This window comes from Mangifera indica, chromosome 10 (genome assembly GCF_011075055.1).
Source record: "Mangifera indica cultivar Alphonso chromosome 10, CATAS_Mindica_2.1, whole genome shotgun sequence".
Taxonomy (NCBI): domain Eukaryota; kingdom Viridiplantae; phylum Streptophyta; class Magnoliopsida; order Sapindales; family Anacardiaceae; genus Mangifera; species Mangifera indica.
Window position 1 is genome coordinate 13,507,498 of NC_058146.1, and position 19,826 is coordinate 13,527,323.

General features: G+C 32.6%; 2 protein-coding genes across 2 annotated transcripts; both read left to right on the top strand.

The window, feature by feature from the left end:
- The first annotated feature begins 5,772 nt into the window (after window positions 1–5,772).
- Window positions 5,773–8,414, top strand: LOC123227123 (V-type proton ATPase subunit D-like). Its single transcript, XM_044651808.1, has 2 exons — window positions 5,773–5,917; window positions 7,431–8,414. Exon 2 carries the CDS (start codon window positions 7,444–7,446, stop codon window positions 8,227–8,229), a length of 786 nt encoding a protein of 261 aa, XP_044507743.1. The 5' UTR covers window positions 5,773–5,917; window positions 7,431–7,443; the 3' UTR covers window positions 8,230–8,414.
- A 6,235-nt stretch (window positions 8,415–14,649) lies between these two features.
- On the top strand, window positions 14,650–18,886 carry LOC123227175 (LRR receptor-like serine/threonine-protein kinase GHR1). The gene is made up of 3 exons (XM_044651862.1): window positions 14,650–15,807; window positions 15,938–17,479; window positions 18,139–18,886. Exons 1-3 carry the CDS (start codon window positions 14,745–14,747, stop codon window positions 18,720–18,722), a joined length of 3,189 nt encoding a protein of 1,062 aa, XP_044507797.1. The 5' UTR covers window positions 14,650–14,744; the 3' UTR covers window positions 18,723–18,886.
- Window positions 18,887–19,826: the final 940 nt, after the last annotated feature.

Consider the following 19,826-nt stretch of genomic DNA (forward strand, 5'->3'; position numbering starts at 1 on the left):
ATCTATTTGGAAGAATCATCCAAAGGTTTAACAACCTTCCGGTAAACAGCTTTCTAATATTCAGTTGAGTAATATTTATTTACCCAATGATAACAATTTGAGAGGTTTTGAAATCTGACAATTATCGTAACATGTGTGCATGCTATTTGTGATAGTTGAAATTTTTTACAATTACATTCTTTTGTTACAAGATTGACTATAACGACAGGCTATCGGAACTATGCACTTCATATCTATCAATGGTTATTGGTTTGACAATCATATTAGCTGATTTGCGAATAAAATTGGGTAACTTTTCTTCAGCCAACGGAGTCAGAGGATGAGTGTACGTATCTGAAAGATATTATAACCATTAAAAAAACTGAATTGATGGTTTGTATCTATCATATTGAGAAGAGTAACAAATGTATGATGGTTTGTACCTTTTATATTGCGATGAGTATAACCCATTTTTGTAAGGTTGAACGTAGGAATTCAATGAGCATCAAAACTAACAATTTACGTGCATGTCATGCCAAAACATTAAACGATTAAGCAATATTTGTGGGCATAATGTTATATCGAATATCAAGAAAGTGAGCACAAACCCATCGTGCGTAGTCAATTCCTTCCAAATAAGCAGCTGCAATGGAGTTTTTAAATTTAATCATATGCAAAGCTTCCTCAAAATCTTCTGTTCGATAAGCCTTCGTCGTTCTCCAAAATAATTCATCTATATGTTTTGTTTGCTTGTACCGAGCACGCATATTTCTTTTTATATGATGGTTATACCAGTCATGATGCATATTTGGAAACACTTCTCTCACAGAATGAGTGATCGCATGGTGCCTGTCTGAGATGATTGTTAGATTTGTGAGATCGTCGATACATCTATGTACGCTCGGAGAAACAAAGTCCAAGTTATCGTTTCCTCCCTTCCGTTGACTCCGAAAGTAATTGGATAAATTTGATTGTTTCTGTCCTTGTCCACAGCAATAAAAAGAGTACCCTAATATTGTCTTTTCAGGAATGTCCTATCAATACAAATAACAGAACGACAATACTCATGGAATGCTTTAATAGAGCATCCTAAAGATATGAAAACAAATTGGAATCGATTATCCGAGTTAGTTTCAATTTGTGTAATAATACCAGGGTTTTGTTGTTGAAGGTTATAACAAAATATCGGTAATAATCGAAATGACTCTTCTGGTGAACCTCTAATCTCGTTCAATGTCCAATTCTTTGCACGTTAAGCTTGTGCATCAGATATATCAATTTGAAACCTATCTGTTAAAATTTCTTTCGGCCTATACACACGGTCACCAACAGTAAATAAGGTTTGTAAGATTTTTTCAAGTGCTTTTTTATCTGCTTGCCTGTGGTGAGGTCTTATGATATCACGGGGATAAGTATATGTTGCTAATTTATGTAACACAAATATATTGCTATTACCTAACTTAACCCCTCCCGTTTTCCATTTGCATTGTTGACGTAAACATTTTATGTCTCATCTTTTCTTATTTGAGCTCGAGACCTTGAATTGATAACCATTTTCTATTGCATCTCTATATAATGTATCTTTTAAAACTTGTTTAGATGCAAACTGGTCTGTCACTTTGAATTTGTCATATGATGGTGCAACAGTATGAACTTCAATTCCTTCATTTTCAACATCTCTATAGGGTTTTGGACCACCAAAAAATGGATTGCAACTATGATGTATTGAAGTAATATCAACTAAACTTTTAGGTGTTATCACTGACGTATCAACCCCTACATCATCACACATTTTCGCACCATTATAATTTCTATCGCCCGCATTATTACAACCACAATATTTATCTTCTTCTTGAAGGTTAATATTATTTCTTGGTAAATCATCTGTTTGATAACAGTCTTCAGGTGTACCCATATTGGTTCTAGGCCTCTTTTACCATGTGTCAAGTCTTGAGAAAAAAGATTTCAACCAATATCGTTCTCAATACGATCTATATTTATCCTGCTACTTTCTGGTTGTGTATATATGTTATCCATCGAATGAATTTCGGTTGATGGATTTTGTTGAATCCCTTGATGAATCTCTCGATCTAGTTGTGAATGTTGTTGATAATTATCTCGAAATTTATTTTGCTGTAAACCACTTCAAGAAAAAATGGAGACTTTTTGCGAGACTTACATAGCTGCATCATCATTCGGATATTATAATCATTTTTCAATAAATAAGACGAATCACTAAACTTTGTTGGATTTGACATATAAATTTTAATTTCATTAAAATTTTGAGTGATACCTAAACAAGAACATACTTCTTCCATAAATCCTTTGTAATTGATTCTTCTATTGGCCGAAAATAATTTCTGAAATCCACCGATATATTTGAGGTTATTACCCTCTTCGTTGTGCCATTCTCCATCGAATTCACGCATAAACAGCACTCCTACTATTTTTTCTAATGGATGGATTGAAGAACAAAAAGATGAGATTGAAGTTATAACGCAGATTTGGACTTTTAAAAGTAAGTGAAGAAAGAAAGAAATCTTTGTGAAATAACAATAAGGGTTTCTTTATGGAAGAAGTAAATAATCGTAGTTTTATTAATATTGCAGTAAATACTTTTATCTGTCGCAAATCTATCCTAACTAAATATTAATGAAGAATTGAATTCTCTTCTTATTAAAATTAATCATTAAATTTTCTTAATAAAGGGTTTTTATTAAAGATGATAAGTTGTACATGCATGCACACGACTACACATTAGGGTTTTCACGCACCCCGCAATGTTTGTCACACCGTTTCAGAAACTATCGCACTCTTTCAGAAATTCCCGCACCCTTTCGGCACTTTTCACACCCTTTCCGCAATTATCGTACCTTCCACGCACCCGCAATTGTTTGCCGCACTCTTTCAGAAATTCACACACCCTTTTCCAAGGTTTTCGCACCCCTTTCCAAATTATCGACCATTTTCACACCCTTTCTCAAATTTTCGCACCTCTTAAAAGCACCCATTCCCTTCCCGCGCCCCTTTCCAAATTCCTAGAGCTCTTCACTACAACCTCTTTGAAAAGAAAATGCACAGTTTCAAGAAAAACATACATTTTTCGATATATAAAAATCAATTATTTTATAAAAATTTAATTTGTTTTTTAATTTATAAATTTTATTCATTAAGATAATTTAAAGAAAAATATATTATTTTTTATATATCCATTATTTTCGATGTTTTTCGTGAAAGTTAATCAATTAATCAGTGAAAGACAAGTGTTACGTTTGAGAAATTAGACGAGGGGTATTTTTGAAATAAAAATAACGGTTTACTTAAAAAAATAAAACATAAAAATTGTTATCGAAAAAAGTTTAGGAGAAAATGTTGCTCTCTATTTTAATTAATATCCCTTTAAAAATTAACAAGCATGGAGGATAAAAAAATATTAAGATTTTATTTTATTTAAATGACTTAAAGATTATTTTAAAATATTTTATATGTTACTCTTTATATTAATTACAAATAAGTTATCCTTATACATAAAAGGTAATATTGAAGGTAAAAAAGTTATTAATTAGGAAGAAAATATTTTTATTTTTAATTAATATAAAAAAATTATATTTAATAATTTTTATCATATTTAAATAATATAATATGTTAATAAATTTTTATTATATTTAATTAAATATAATAATAATTTTTTAATTTTAATAATAAAATGGCATCACAACCCAGCCCCTCGAATTTGGTAGATCAAAACTTTTCATTCGATGCAAAGACTGTCATTCCAGGTTAAGACAAACTTTATAAGGTAAAACTCAGCGGGAAAGGCACGAGCTTATGCACCATCATTATCGAAATTAGCGGGTTATAAAGGTGTTTGGCTCTAATTTTTTAAAATTATTTTGAAATATATATTTTGTTCTCTTATTTGATTTGTCAGTAATAAAATATTACAATAATATTTTATTATCAATGCTAATATGTGAGGTAATATAAGTGGTAATCTAATTCTTATCTTCACTTTAGGTATTTAAATATTATAAAGGTAATCTTGATTTTATTATAATTATATTATTATTTATTAATTTTTTGAGATAAAAATAAATTTATTTTTAATTAATATGTTAAATAATATAAAAAAATTTAAAAATAGTTATATTCAAATATATTTAAGTAAAATAATTTATTAGTAATCTTTTATTACCTTTAATCAAACACAATAATTATTTTTACCTATCAAATTTTATCAAACATAGTAATTATTTATATCTAATAATCTTTTAAGTAATCTATCTTTAAGATAATTTTTCTATTTTGATAATAAAATATTATCCAAACCAAACGTTTTCTAAGTGTTCAAAAATTCCTTTAAAAAAAAATGTAATCAGAAATTTCTTGATAATTTGTTAATAAGACAGAAAATTGCTGAGAATGTTCCTAAATGGCGAAGAAACAGTCATTTTATACAAATGGTGACCACTGTTTTAAAACTCGGTAGGATTGAAACTGAGATGGATTTTGGTCTGATTATAATTAAAACCTATTTTAATTATTAAATTGAATTGACCTAAGTGAATAATATTTAATTACAGTTCAATCCTAAAGTTAAACTAGTTTGATCGTCACACTAATATTGTATAACTCAAATTTGTTTTAAAATTTTAATTATATCATATCGTTTGAAATCATTCAATCGGTGAATCAATCTTTTTATTAAGTCACTTTATTATGGTTCGAGATACAAAATATATAAAAGAGATATTTAATTTAGTGCTCAATTATAGACATTTATCTAGGCTAAAAGACATATTCTCATCTAAAGTTTAGTGCATTTTCAAATTTTTATCTGTTAAATTTCAAAAATCTAAATATTTATCTATTAGCTGTTAAAATTAATAAAATATATTAGTTTGAAGGGTACAATTGTTATTTAATATTTAATATTAAAAAATAAAATTTTATCTCCTTTTTCTTTCTAAATTTAAAAAAATAACAATTTCTCCCCAAACCTAAGTTTTGAAAACTTCAATTTTCCTCCTAAGGTTTATTTTTTTCCGTCTTTCTCTAACAACCTTTTCTGTCATCGACCGACTTTAGCTTCTCATCCATCTTCTTCTTCGACACTCTCTTCCCCTCCTAGTGCTCTTCCTAAAGAACAATGATCGAAGAATCGTTGAATCAAAACATAGGTCATGTGTTTCATCGACCCATGCCTCAATTCGACAATGGTTGTGAAACAACAAATGCATTAGAGATGAAGATGTCTTCATCTTCGTTTGAACGAATCATTCATCGTCCAGACGATTGAGTGGAGCGCTGCATGAAGAGAGATTATTAGAAAGGAGAGATAGCACTAGAGAGGGAGAGACGTTGCTAGGAGAGCGTCAAAAAAGGCAGTCATTCATTAGAAAATTGTCATTGAAAAATTAAAATATTAAAAAGGAAAATGTAATTTTTCAAAATTTAATCTATAAAAAAAAATGTTATTTTTAGAGTTTAAAAGAAAAAAATATGATAGATTTTTTTTTTAAATCACTAGTTAAATGAAATTTTATTTATAAAATTAATAAATTTTATTAATTTTAATAATATATAAATAAATATTTAAATTTTTGAAATTTAATAAATATAGATATGGGAATGTATTAAACCATCCGTGGGAATAACTATTTTGCCCCATTTATCGGTTTAAGAAATAAGTTCTGAAAGAAAGAGCAATACTATAGGCGTATACAAAATGTTATGACTATAATACCCTCAATGAAACGTGAAAATATCAAAACAACCCTCGTCCTTCATTCACTTACATTACAGACGGATCCCCATTTGAGCCATGCCAGTGAAGTTTAAAGCGCCATTTTGAGTGTGAAGACGAATTGAAATCGTAGTGGGTTGCGGCATTCCCCGTATCGTTTGTCTTCAATAATTTTCCCGGTTACGTCAACAGGTATTTAATTCTATTTAATATTTATCCTTTTTTCAATTTTTTTTAGATTTTTCGTCTTAATTTTCCAGCACGATCTTGCGGATTATTCATTTTACATTGTTGAAATTGCTTGTTGTTTGATAGAAATATTTAAAGCCTCTGAAAATTTTATATATTCAATGCGTCTCTATGAAAGAATGCGAGATTTTAGACTCTTAAATCTTACTCAAGGAGATCCTTAATCCTCTGGTTAGTTTAAATCAGAAAGAAGAATGGCGATTGGAAGTAACCCATTTGGATTTTTTTTATTTAAATTTTCATATTTTTTGTATCACTTATGCGTCTACAGTGGGTATTTAGTCCATTTAAGAAAGGGATTTGGAAATGATCGAGTTCAGAATGCAGACTTCCTTGACTGTTCCATTATTATTAAATACTAAAATAATTGAAGGACTATTAATATTTTTTTTATAAGATAATCAGCTGAAAAAAAGGCCGTCCATGGCATAGTTGTTTTATTTTTTTAAACACAATACAGTTTCATAGTGTCCAATTTTTCATTTTTTATAAAAGGATATTCCCATGGGTTTGGCTTAGTACTGTGTTCATAGAGTTGTACTGAATGATCCCGGTGGTTTCTTTCTGTCATCCATATAATGCGAACGGTTGCTGGTTGGATGGCTGTTGATAACTTTTCCCTTTTAGAAATCAAACTTAAAAAATAGTGGATTCTGAGGCAGTTTTAATTCAACACTTCATGTAGTTTGTGCTTTTTGTCTTTAAAATGTGACTTGGCAACACGTGTCTTTTAAAGTTTTGAGTTGGCTTTTGAAGGGAATTCCTCTTGTTTATATTCTGTCTAAGATCTCATGAATTGAGTAGTTCAGATCTGCATGTGCTTGTTTAATTGAGATTTATACTCTGGTTCAATCCATTACAGTGGTTGTAGACACAAGTAGTAGAAGTAAATCCTAAATTCTCCTGACCTTCCTTTAGAAACAGGAAGTCTTTCTCTGTTTCTTTTCTCTATCTGTATTGTTTATAAATGATCAAAGTAGCTTGTTTGTTTATAATGCAGGCCATTCAATTTAATCACTAGCATTAAAATTTTAAATTAGTTTTACCAGAAACATGAGAGCTTGTGAGGAATATATTAGATTATAAATAAATATCGTATGACAAGATTTTGATAAAACTTGAATCTTTCTATAGAAGAGAAGAAAATAGCCCCAGCCTCCCTGATTTTAAACTTCATCTGTATTTATATCATAATTATTAAACAATAAAACTATATGTACATACTTTTGAGTACATAATTAGATACATAAATGATATGTTATCATGTGATTTGGTGATTTTGAATTAAGGATAAAGTAATACCTAATCACTTGATGACACATTATCTGTATACTTAACTGTATATTCAAAAGTGTGTATATATAGCATTGCTCATTATTAAATGTGAATGTAATATCATGATTATTTTTCCTTAAAGAAAATTTTATGTCTTATTAATGGAACTTATTTATTCTAGATAATCTGAGAAGATGTCTGGGCAAAGCCAACGCTTGAATGTAGTTCCAACAGTTACAATGCTTGGAGTGATGAAAAGTCGGCTTGTTGGGGCTACAAGAGGTCATGCTCTTCTTAAGAAGAAGAGTGATGCTTTAACAGTTCAATTCCGTCAGATTCTTAAAAAGATTGTCACTACAAAGGAATCAATGGGAGAAGTAATGAAAACCTCTTCCTTTGCCTTAACTGAAGCCAAGTATGTTGCTGGTGAAAGCATCAAGCACGTTGTCCTTGAGAATGTTCAAAATGCCTCTCTTAAAGTTCGATCTCGACAAGAGAATGTTGCTGGTGTCAAGCTTCCAAAGTTTGAGTATTTCACAGAAGGTGAGACCAAGAATGACCTTACTGGATTATCCAGAGGTGGCCAGCAGGTTCAACTCTGTCGCGCTGCCTATGTCAAAGCAATTGAGCTTCTTGTTGAGCTTGCTTCACTCCAGACTTCATTTTTAACACTAGACGAGGCCATTAAAACAACCAATCGCAGGGTCAATGCTCTAGAGAATGTTGTTAAGCCTAGGTTGGAGAATACCATCAATTACATTAAGGGAGAGTTGGATGAGCTTGAAAGGGAGGATTTCTTTCGCTTAAAGAAGATACAGGGTTATAAGAAGAGGGAAATCGAAAGACAGTTGGCTGCTGCCAAACAGTTCGCTGAGGAGCAGTTTGCTGAGAAGATTTCTTTGCAGAAAGGCATTTCATTCAGTTCCGCACACAACTTGTTATCTGTGGCTGCTAACAAGGATGAGGATATAATTTTCTGATGGGGAGGTTTGTTTATGTGGCTCTGTATGTGCTGTTTGTTTTGTGGTGGAACATTCATGGTAATAATATTTAGTACTCAAAAGAGGACAATCTAATGCACTGAATAAGCTTTGTGTATGATTCTATTTATTGTATTGGTTTCATTGAATTGCCAGCAATATGCAGATAAGAGTTTCCTGGTCTAGCTTTTTTTTTTTTTCCTCAAGTATGTTATATGTATTTACTATTTAATCAATTTCTTTTCCATATGGCAACAATCTTAGTCTCTTTTCCTCTTTATTATTACTATTATTTTGTCCTCAAATTGTTCATCAAAGAAGGGAACTTCATATGCTTTTCAAGTGGATTTGAGAACCATAGATGAGGATTGGAGGGCATATTGCTAAAAGAATGACCTTATGTACACTTATAATGGGTATTAATGATAATACGCTGCCAATACATATGAAATAATCCATCGTTTCCTTCACTTACTTGTTGCTTTTTTTCAATTATATGATTGATTGCATCGACAATCTATACAACCAAGGTTGGCTTGGATAAGGGGTTGGTTTGTGAGCTCAATCATGTATGTATGAATGTGTGTGTGTGTGTGTGTGTGTGTGTATATATATATATATATATATATATGGCAATATCAAATAATATATGTTTCTTGTTTGGTCTTATATATACCTAATAGAGGCATTAATTGGGTTGGGTTGTGGGTCGGCCTGGCCCAAAGCTTGGGAAAATAGCTTGATTTGACACTATAACATATCAAGCTCGACCCATAGACTTTTCAGGTTAAGCTATGGGCCAAGACACAAGACCTGTGGATCGGTTTGATATTATTTACATAAAATTAAAATAAATAATTATAATATTAAAAATTAATTTTTTATTAAAATATAGGCCAACTCGTTTAAGATTCAATATGGCTTGGCTCTATATATATTAGGTCAGACTATAGGTCTTATATATCTCATGGGTTAACCCAATCCAAAGGCTAGCTATAATAGTAAGTCTCAGGCCTAGCCTACCCATAGAATTAGTCTAGTACTGTTTACATAAAATTAAAATAATTAATTAATAAATAATTATAATATTAAAAATTAAATTTTTTTAAAAAAATAGGTCAACTCATTTAAGATCCGGTTTGGGTTGGTCTTATATATATTAGGTCAAATAATAGGTTTTATACATCTCATAGGCCAACTCAATCCGAAAGTTAGCTACTGTAGTAAACCTTAGGCCTAGCCTGCCCATAGACATACCTAATCACATGCAATAAAACTCAAGTTCCTCTCATTCTCAATAATTGGTTTTAACCAACGAGTTGTCAACATGAAGGTTAAATTGGATTGATTTATAGTTGAACCGGTTAAAGCAAGTTTTGTCGTGAGCCCAAATTAGATTGACCAATGAGTCTTGGTTGGATCGGTCTAACTGCCAATCTATTTTGAGTTTTAAAATAGTGTATTCAACATCTCATGTGGAGTGATAAACATTCTCATTTATGTAGGATTATTGATATTTGGTTGATTTAGGTTTCATGGTATTTATATTAGTCCTATTAGTGTTGAAGGATTAATCTTAAAAATAGAATAATATTACTTATACTTATAATAATTTAGATATTAATAATAAATATTATTATATGATTATTACTTTATTTTTAATCAATAAAATTATATTCCTCTAGTTTTAAATACTCAATCAGACACTTAAATAATATGTTATTATGTAATTAAGTAATTTTAAATTAAAAATAAAATAACATTCTGTTTTATGATAATATGTCATTGGAGTATTTAATATTATTAAAATAATATTAAGTGAACATAATTTTATTATTAAAAACAGTTTCCCGTCTAATCTATTTTTTAAAATATAATAAAATTATGTATACTCAATTTTAATTATTTAATCAAATAATCGAATAATATATTATTATATAATTAAATATATTAAATATTTAATTAAAAATTCAAAATAAATGTATATTACTTTGTTTTTTAACTTAAAAGGTTGTTACTTTCAGTAATTCCACGTCTCATTGTGCTTTTCCGAGGTCTCTGGGCTCTCTATCCATAATCTTTTTCACCCACTTAAGCATATGGGCGTGAGCCAAGAAATTTTTTAAAAGGAATAATGCATAAGGAAGAAGATTCTCTTGAAGGAAGCATAAATACCTTTGAAATTTTTTTCTTTTTAAATTGTTTATTATAAATAAGAGGCTTTATCACCTCTTGGAATAGTCAGAATTTTATTGTGAATCCCCTAGCTTTGTTTGTGTACTCTAATCAATTGGCTCAACTGATTGAACTGATTCGTGATATCGACATAACATAATGAAAATTTCAAATAAAATTTAGTCAATGTAAATTTGACATTATTATAACAACTGAATTAGTCTGATTTAATAATTGAATTATGAGTCAATACGATTTACTGAGTTATCGAAATCATTGAATTTATCATTGATATTCGGTTTTTGCCTGAGTTTTAAAACATTGTTATCGAAATCATTGAATCTAACTGCGTATCGATTTTGAATACCTATAACTCATTAATTCACAAAGAATACTAAGAATGATTCTATTAATCAAAACAAATACCAACCTCCTCCATTAAAAAAGTTTCATTTTATATATAATAATGAATTCTAAAATACTAGTGGGACTAAAATATTATCAAGAAAATATTTAACCCCAACTAAATAAAAACTATCCTAACTAAAGGAAAGAAAAGTGAAATAAATAAGCCAAAAGCACTTTTAGGCTCAAAGTGTTGAGCTTTTGAAGCTTTTCAAAATAAATCAGAATGTCATAGAAACATACTGAATAATTTAGGTCATACGATTCGGTAACAAAAATTAACTTTTCTCTTAAATCACCTAATTATATAATGACACATCATCATTAATATCAAAGTTGATACTTATAATAATCTTTTTACAATTATATTAATGAATATTAATATATTACTTTTCATAAACATATTGATGAATCATAGATTTAAAATTTTAATTCTTAGTTATATAATTATTAAATTCCAATTTATTATTTTATGTATTAATAATAAAAAAAAAGTGATATCCAATTACATATTAATACGTTATTATTAAACAAATTAGTATTATTTTTTTTGTTAACCGAGCAACCCTACTCGAATTGCCAAACAGATAAATCTTAAGATACAAGAACTAGACCTACAATAACTATATCAGATAACTCAGGTTTAACTTGACATAGAAATTAGTATTAATAATTAATACACATAATTTCACTCAATATAGAATATGTCAAAGGACTATTTCCCACCCGAGTTTTAATGCAAGAACAAATATATATATGTAAGGTTTTAAAAACACAAATATCCACCTTTGACCAAATTTTTATTAAAATTTCAGTTACGGTTAACAGAAATTCAGTTATGAGTAGGTATTTGAGTTTTTAAAATTCTATAAATGTATATTTGTCTTTGCGTTAAAGCTTGAATGGAAAATAGTTTTTTAGCCTATCGAATGACAATCTAATGGACACTTGTATGACTTTGTAACATTTTTACACTTTTTTAACTTTCTTTATATTGCAATGCTTTCTAAAGCTAATTTCCAATTTCATAAAGCAATTTTGCAAATTGCTTTTTCCACTAAAAGGCAAAGAGCCCACAAGCCAAGAACAAGCTCAATTGGCACAAATTTATATAAAAAACACAAGAAGAACATCTAAAATCACATGATTTGTTTTGAGAAAGCAAATTCTCAGCCCAACTTTTGTGAATAATCATTATAATAATGGTGTAATTTTATATGAAATGATTAATAGCTTTTGGCAAAAAGGAATTGGGAACTTTAGATTCTTCCAAACATTCAATCTAAGAGATGAATAATTTTGCCTCAAATATCAACTTCTCTTAATCATATTGCCTTCCACCAAGTACAAAATTCAAAATTCTTCTCTACCACTGGGCCATAAGATGATCCAAACCGGTTCAATTTTAAAAGTTAATTTGATTCGATTTAACTTAGTTCAAATTTGTTTAATTAAAATTTGAACCGAAAGATTTGACACGTTTTTTGGTTCAAACCGAACTCGAGCCAATGAGTGTTCGGCTCGATTTGATTTGAATCCATTTTGAATTTATGACTCAAATTAGTAGTTCGACTTTGTGACTCAATTCGATTTGAATTCATGACTTGAATCAGTTCGAATTCAGTAGTTCAAATTTGTGGATTGGTTCGACTTGAATAAAAAATTTGAAATATTATTTGGATAAAATAACATCATTTTACAATAAACCACGAACTCGAGCCACGAATCTGAGCTATATATCTGAACCATCAATTCAAATCATTAATTCGAACCGAATCGAATTACAAATTCAAATCATTGATTCAAATTATGAAATCGAGCCAAATTCAAACCCAATCAAGTTAAATCATTTTTCATCTAAACCAAACTGGAAGTGGACTTAATTTTGGCTTGACAAACTCGAGCCAAATTCAAGCTAGGTCATTTTCTATCAAAGCTAAACTTGAGCCAAAGGGTGTTTGGATTTGGCTCGGCCCAAATCCACCCCTATCTACCACATTGATTTTAAAAATAGCATTTTTTTTCTACCCAAAGTTAACCTATTTGAAATTATCTCACCAGCCTTACCAAAAGGTTATGACATTTTATTTACTCGAAAAATTATATGATGCTGGAATGTAGAATTTGATAATATTTAAAGAACATTTTTATAAGGTTGATTGAGAGTCATTGTGTGCTGCTCTAAATTTCTATATAAATTTGTATTTAGTAACCTTAAATTTAATAAAAAAAACTAAAGCATTATAATTTTTAAAAAAATCTTGAAAAAAGAATTCATAAATTGTAGTTTTAACGGCGTGAAAATTAACAGTTACTAAACCGTTAACTAAATGGTAAAATTGTAATTTCAAGTTCATGATAATTTTTTTATTAGTGTTTCTCAAACGCATTAATTTTGACATTTAGCATTCAAGCCTAAAAGGGGAAGTTACTCCACATCACAAGCCGCAGAATAGATAGCAACGTCACCGCATCATGGACTACTCAAAATTTCCTGTCGGGTTGTTTGTGGTCCTCTAGATCTGCATACTTTGACTCCGGTTCCAAATTCTGTTTAAAAATACGGATGTTCTCACGTGTCAACATCGAGCGGTGGTTTTGACCTCTTGGGCCCCGGTGGGTCCCAGATTCAGGGCCTACCAATTATGCTTACGCCACCAACTTCACGGCACTTGTGTGTTATTTATTATTGGGACTTGTGATTGCCCAGTCAAAGGGCAATGTGGGTCCTCGACACGTGGCGCCAATCACACCCCCCAACACCCTCTTATTTTTGTTTATTTTTAAATTTACAATAAAGTTTAAAAAATTCTTAAAACCGGATTTAATAAATCCTTTGACGTCCACTATGTAAAGTTTCACACAGATTCTTTCCTTTTTTTTGGCGGGTAAATCCGTAATTTACATAAATAAAAAAAGAAACTCCTAACATTTGGCCGCTATCTTTTTGTCTTTTACTGACACAGTGACACTGCCACCTCTCGGAAGAATGAACTGAGATTAGTATCTAAATTTTTGTTTTTTAATTTAATCAAACAATGCAGACATATTAGGGTTTTGTTTTTGAATCCTCACATGCTTTTTCGTACCGAGTAAAGAGACTAAAGCTAAATTTCTTTTCTGGGTTTTCTTTTTTCGGTAGTGGTATTAAAGAAAAAATTGAGCTTTCACATGTTTTAAGTTGCTAAAATGTGCGCTAGATACTATTACTAGGATTTTTATTGCAAAAGAATTTCTGGGTCCCTTTCATTTATTATTGTATTCTAGTTGTTAATGAAGATTGAAGTTCCATTTCTTGTTCATTAGTGGGTATTTTAGTGTGCCTGTGCTTGGATGGTAGAAAGTAATGTTTAATTTATAACAAGTGTATTTTGTCATGTAAATGCGAAAAAGGTGGTTTTTTTTTTTTTTCTTTAAAGTCTGAGTGTTTTTGTTGAAAGAGTTGTTGTTGAGCCTACATTGTTAAAGGAAAAAGAGATCTTGGTAAGAAGATGCTGTTTGGGAAGCACAGTCTGTCCCTTGGTCAGGTAAAGGGGTACTGAGTAGATGCGCATTTTGAGTTTTCTAAGCAATATGTTAAGAGTAGTTACTTGCTTTGCTTTTCAGAAGGGGTGAGTGATTGTAGAATTTGTAGAGTTGATAGCTTGAGAAATCCTTTTTTTTTTTAGCACTTTGAGCTTGTCTCTTGCTTTAATGGTGTTGGGAAAACCTCATTCTCTGGCACGTTGAGCTTGTTTCTTGCTTTGGGCTGTTTCTGTTGATATCAAAGATAAATTATTGTGTTTTTTTTTTTTTTTTGGGGGGGGGGGGGGGGGGGGGGGGGGGGTGGGTGTGGTTTATTTTCCCTAATCGGCCGAGCGATTAGTTGGGTTTGTTTCTGTTTGTGAAGTAGAAAGCTAGATAGCCAAAGATTTAGCATATATTTTTCTGACTGGATGGATATGAAACTGTTTAGGCTTCTAGTTTTATCCTTGTTTTTCCTTCATGCCATGAGTCAGCTTCCTTCACAAGACATTTTGGCATTGCTTGAATTCAAGAAAGGAATCAAGAATGACCCTACTGGTTATGTCCTTGATTCATGGAATGAGGAGTCCATTGACTTTAATGGCTGCCCCTCTTCTTGGAATGGAATAATTTGTAATGGTGGAAATGTTGCTGGTGTTATACTTGATAACTTGGGTCTGTCAGCCGTTGGAGATTTGAGTGTGTTTTCAAATCTCACAATGCTTGTGAAACTCTCCATGTCAAACAACTCCATAACTGGCATAATACCTGACAATATAGGCGACTTCAAAAGTCTTAAGTTTCTTGATGTCTCTGATAACCTATTTTCTTCATCGTTACCACCGGGGATTGGTAAACTAGAGAGCTTACTGAATCTCTCATTAGCTGGGAACAACTTCTCTGGCTCAGTTCCAGATTCAGTATCAGGGCTTGTTTCAATACAGTCATTGGACTTAAGTCGCAATTCCTTTTCTGAGTCGCTGCCCAAATCATTGACGAGGCTAAATAACTTGGTTTATCTTAATCTATCTTCTAATAGATTTATCAAGACAATCCCGAAAGGGTTTGAGCTGATTTCTGGCCTTCAGGTGCTGGACCTGCATGGCAACATGCTTAATGGTCATCTTGATGGGGAGTTCTTTCTCTTGACAAATGCCAGTCATGTTGATTTCAGTGGGAATATGTTAGTGAGCTCTAGCTTTCAGAGGCTGTTACCTGGTATCTCTCAAAGTGTCAAGTACTTGAATCTTAGCCACAACCAGCTTACTGGGTCACTGGTGGATGGGGGTGAGCTACAGCTCTTTGAAAACTTGAGAGTGTTGGATCTGAGCTGCAATCAATTGTCTGGAGAATTGCCAGGATTCAATTTTGTTTATGAGCTCCAGGTACTCAAGCTCAGCAATAACAAATTTTCAGGGTTTATTCCTAATGATTTGTTGAGAGGAGATTCCTTGCTGGTAACTGAACTGGATTTGAGTGGCAACAATCTCTCAGGTATTTTCTTTGCATTCCTATTAGTTTCTTTGAGCTACATATTTCTTATGTTCTGTAACAAATGATATCAGCAGTTTAATCATGCTCGCTTTGGTTTATCATGCACCTGACATATTGCTTCATCTTTCAGGGACAGTAAGTACGATTTTGTCGACAACTCTTCAAATACTTAATCTCTCCTCTAACGGGCTCACAGGGGAAGTTCCTATGCTAACTGGAAGCCTTTCTGTACTTGATCTTTCAAATAATCAATTTGAAGGGAATCTGACTAGAATGGTGAAGTGGGGTGACATTGAATATCTTGATCTCAGCCAAAATCGTTTGACAGGGTCCATTCCGGAGGTAACACCGCAGTTTTTGCGTTTAAATTATCTCAATCTATCCCAAAATTCCCTTAGTAGCTCTCTCCCAAAGGTTATTACTCAGTATCCAAAGCTTAGAGTCTTAGATCTCAGTTACAACCAGTTAGATGGGTCTATTCTATCTGGTCTCTTTACTTCATCCACATTGCATGAACTCCACCTCTCAAATAATTTACTCACTGGTGCCATTGAATTCCCTCCACCTAGTGAATCCAATCTTGAGGTTCTTGATCTTTCCCATAACCTGTTTAATGGCTTTTTTCCTGATCGACTTGAATCATTGATTGGCCTTCAAGTGCTCAATCTTGCCAGTAATAATATATCTGGTTCTCTGCCAACTTCTATGGCTAACATGAGCTCTCTAAGCTCATTAGATATATCCCAGAATCATTTTTCTGGCCCTTTACCAAACAACTTGCCCAACACCCTTGAAGCCTTTAATGTTTCATACAATGATTTTTCTGGGGTTGTTCCTGAAAATCTGAGGAAGTTTCCTAGTTCTTCATTTTATCCTGGAAATGCCAAATTACGTTTTCCTGGTGGTCCTCCTGGATTGGGCAACACCACTGGCCAAAGTTCCAAGAGGAAACCTATCAACACTGTTGTCAAAGTCATTGTGATAGTTTCATGTATAATTGTTGTTATCATTCTTATCCTGCTTGCTAGCTTCATACATTACATCCGCATATCAAGAAGACTACCACAAGAACATGCTACAGAAAAAGATATCCGCAGGCATGCTCTATCAAACCCTTCTGGCTCTACTGGAATAGGCAGCGGTGGGCCTTTGGTTGTTTCAGCTGAAGATCTTGTGGCTTCAAGGAAAGGTTCATCATCTGGGATTATGAGTCCCGATGAGAAAATGGCAACAGTAACTGGCTTCTCTCCATCAAAGACTAGTCATTTGTCTTGGTCCCCAGAGTCTGGGGATTCATTCACAGCTGAAAACCTAGCAAGATTGGATGTGAGATCGCCAGATCAATTGGCTGGTGAGCTGCATTTTCTTGATGAGACACTTAGTTTAACCCCTGAGCAGCTGTCAAGGGCCCCAGCTGAAGTGTTGGGGAGGAGCAGTCATGGGACTTCTTATAGGGCAACATTGGAGAATAGAGTGTTCTTGACGGTAAAGTGGTTGAGAGAGGGAGTAGCAAAACAGAGAAAGGAGTTTGCTAAGGAGGCTAAAAAATTTGCTAATATCAGACATCCAAATGTTGTGGGTTTGAGAGGGTACTATTGGGGACCGACACAGCATGAGAAGCTCATTCTTTCAGATTATATCTCACCTGGGAGTCTTGCAAGCTTTCTCTATGGTACCATTTTGCCTCTCTACATTTCTCAACTTATCCAACTATGCAAATGGTCTTTCTACCTTATATTAGGAGAACATTTCTGTGTTGTTTCCTTTTGACATATTCATTGTTGTAGGTAAATAAATTATTTTTTAAAAAAGCAGATAAGAGTTTAATGATAAAAATGAAATGCTGCTTGCAATTGCTAATGGCTTATATTCCTTCTGTTTTTACAACTTTGGCATGGTTTGATACATACACCAACTAATCTACAGTGACACGCATGGAAGTACTGTCACCAAATAGAGAGCTTGTTTTCTCTGCTGCCCTTAATAATGGTGATGCGAATGTGAACTATCTTTTAGAATATGCCATCTCCATAAAGCTTAGCATGTTGTATTGTTTATCAAAGATGTATTAATAGAATATGACTTTAACCTCATATGCCATTTTCATACTATAACTTTTTCCTCTCAACTAAGTGTTCTGTTCTGGTGGATGCAATTCACTTAGATTATAGAGGCAGTCAGTCTAGGCTGATTATTATTAATAGTGACTAATTAAGGGTTAGAATACCATGATCTATCATTTATAATAGTTTCTTCTAGTTTTGCATTATGCATGCATGACTTTTATATTGGCCAAAATTGATGTTCACTGATGATAAATCCTTTTCTCAGATCGACCGGGAAGAAAAGGCCCACCATTGACATGGGCTCAGAGACTCAAAATAGCAGTTGATGTTGCACGTGGCCTGAACTATCTCCACTTTGACCGTGCTGTTCCTCATGGCAACCTGAAAGCAACAAATGTACTATTAGATGGAGCTGATCTTAATGCACGTGTTGCTGATTATTGCCTCCATCGTCTCATGACCCAAGCTGGCACCATTGAACAGATTCTTGATGCCGGGGTCTTGGGTTATCGAGCACCAGAGTTGGCTGCTTCCAAAAAACCACACCCCTCCTTTAAGTCAGATGTATATGCCTTTGGAGTGATATTGTTGGAACTTCTGACTGGTAGATGTGCTGGTGATGTGATTTCTGGTGAGGGAGGAGGGGTTGATCTTACTGATTGGGTGCGGTTGAAGGTTTCAAAAGGTTGTGGCTCGGAATGCTTTGACGCTGCATTGGTGTCGGAGATGGGGAATCCGGCAGCTGAAAAGGGAATGAAGGAGGTCCTTGGAATAGCTCTTCGATGTATACGATCTGTATCTGAGAGACCAGGTATAAAGACCATTTATGAAGATCTATCGTCCATATAACTTACATCGTATTTGGTTTATCTGGATCTGAATTTTGTGGGAATTTAATAGCTCATTAGCTCCCTTTTTTAACGTGATTTTGGCATTTAGTGTGATTAGCCAATTTTATTAACAACAATTTGTTGTAAAAATGGATCTTAGTTTGAATGGATACAAAATTTTCACACGACTGCCATTACCATGAGTTATGATCACTCTGCTAGTGCTTCAGCTTCCGTTGACAGCTGCAAACTAGAATCTTGAAAATGCGTTTGCCTGTGTTTTCTTTTATATGATTTCCAGGCCACCATTTGTACCCACCAAAAGAAGAATCCTCATTTAAACATATACATTTGCAGCAAAGTTCTGAGATATTAACTGTGCTTCTTCTAAAACTATCAAGTTTTGAACCCATTACTGTTTAGAGTTAAAAAACATTTATTGTTCAACCTAAAGAGATGATTGATGTCAACAAAGCAGAAATTGTTTGATTGAGGATCAAACCTGTATGTCTTTGTTTTCGAGTTTCATGCAAGTGTGATGGTATAAGTGAGGCTCATCTTTATCTGATTCGCATGTATGACACTAGTGGGTTATGATCAATGATTAGTTACAAGAGCAATGACTAGACCTGTCTTCTATCTGTCAATCGTCTAGGAGCATGATTAGAGCTCTTACTCCAAAACAATAAGAAGAAATCTTTTGTTTTGAGTTTCGTCGTTCATGCAAGCTTACTTTTCCTAAATGTATCTGTTTACAAGTTTCAAACCCTATAAAATATAGAAGTGGATTCCCATACTAATTCATTGTGCGGGCATGGATTGGGCTGTAGTCGAAGTGAGTTGAGTGGTATTGGACTTGAGTTTATCTCAATCGTGTAAATATTAAGCTCAAACTCAACATTTTGAGGCTCAACCTTGTAGCTTGTAGCTGACTCCGGTTGGTTTGCAACCCTGGACATGGACTGTGACAATTCACAAAAGGGCAAAGCTGCTGGCATTTTATTAGGGGACTTGGTATTTGGTTCTCGAGATTATACTGGCCATTTTAAAGAAATAATGTCAATGATGACAGTAAAATTACTGGCCATCCAAAGGACAAAATAATTGAAGTTTGCGTTTGAGA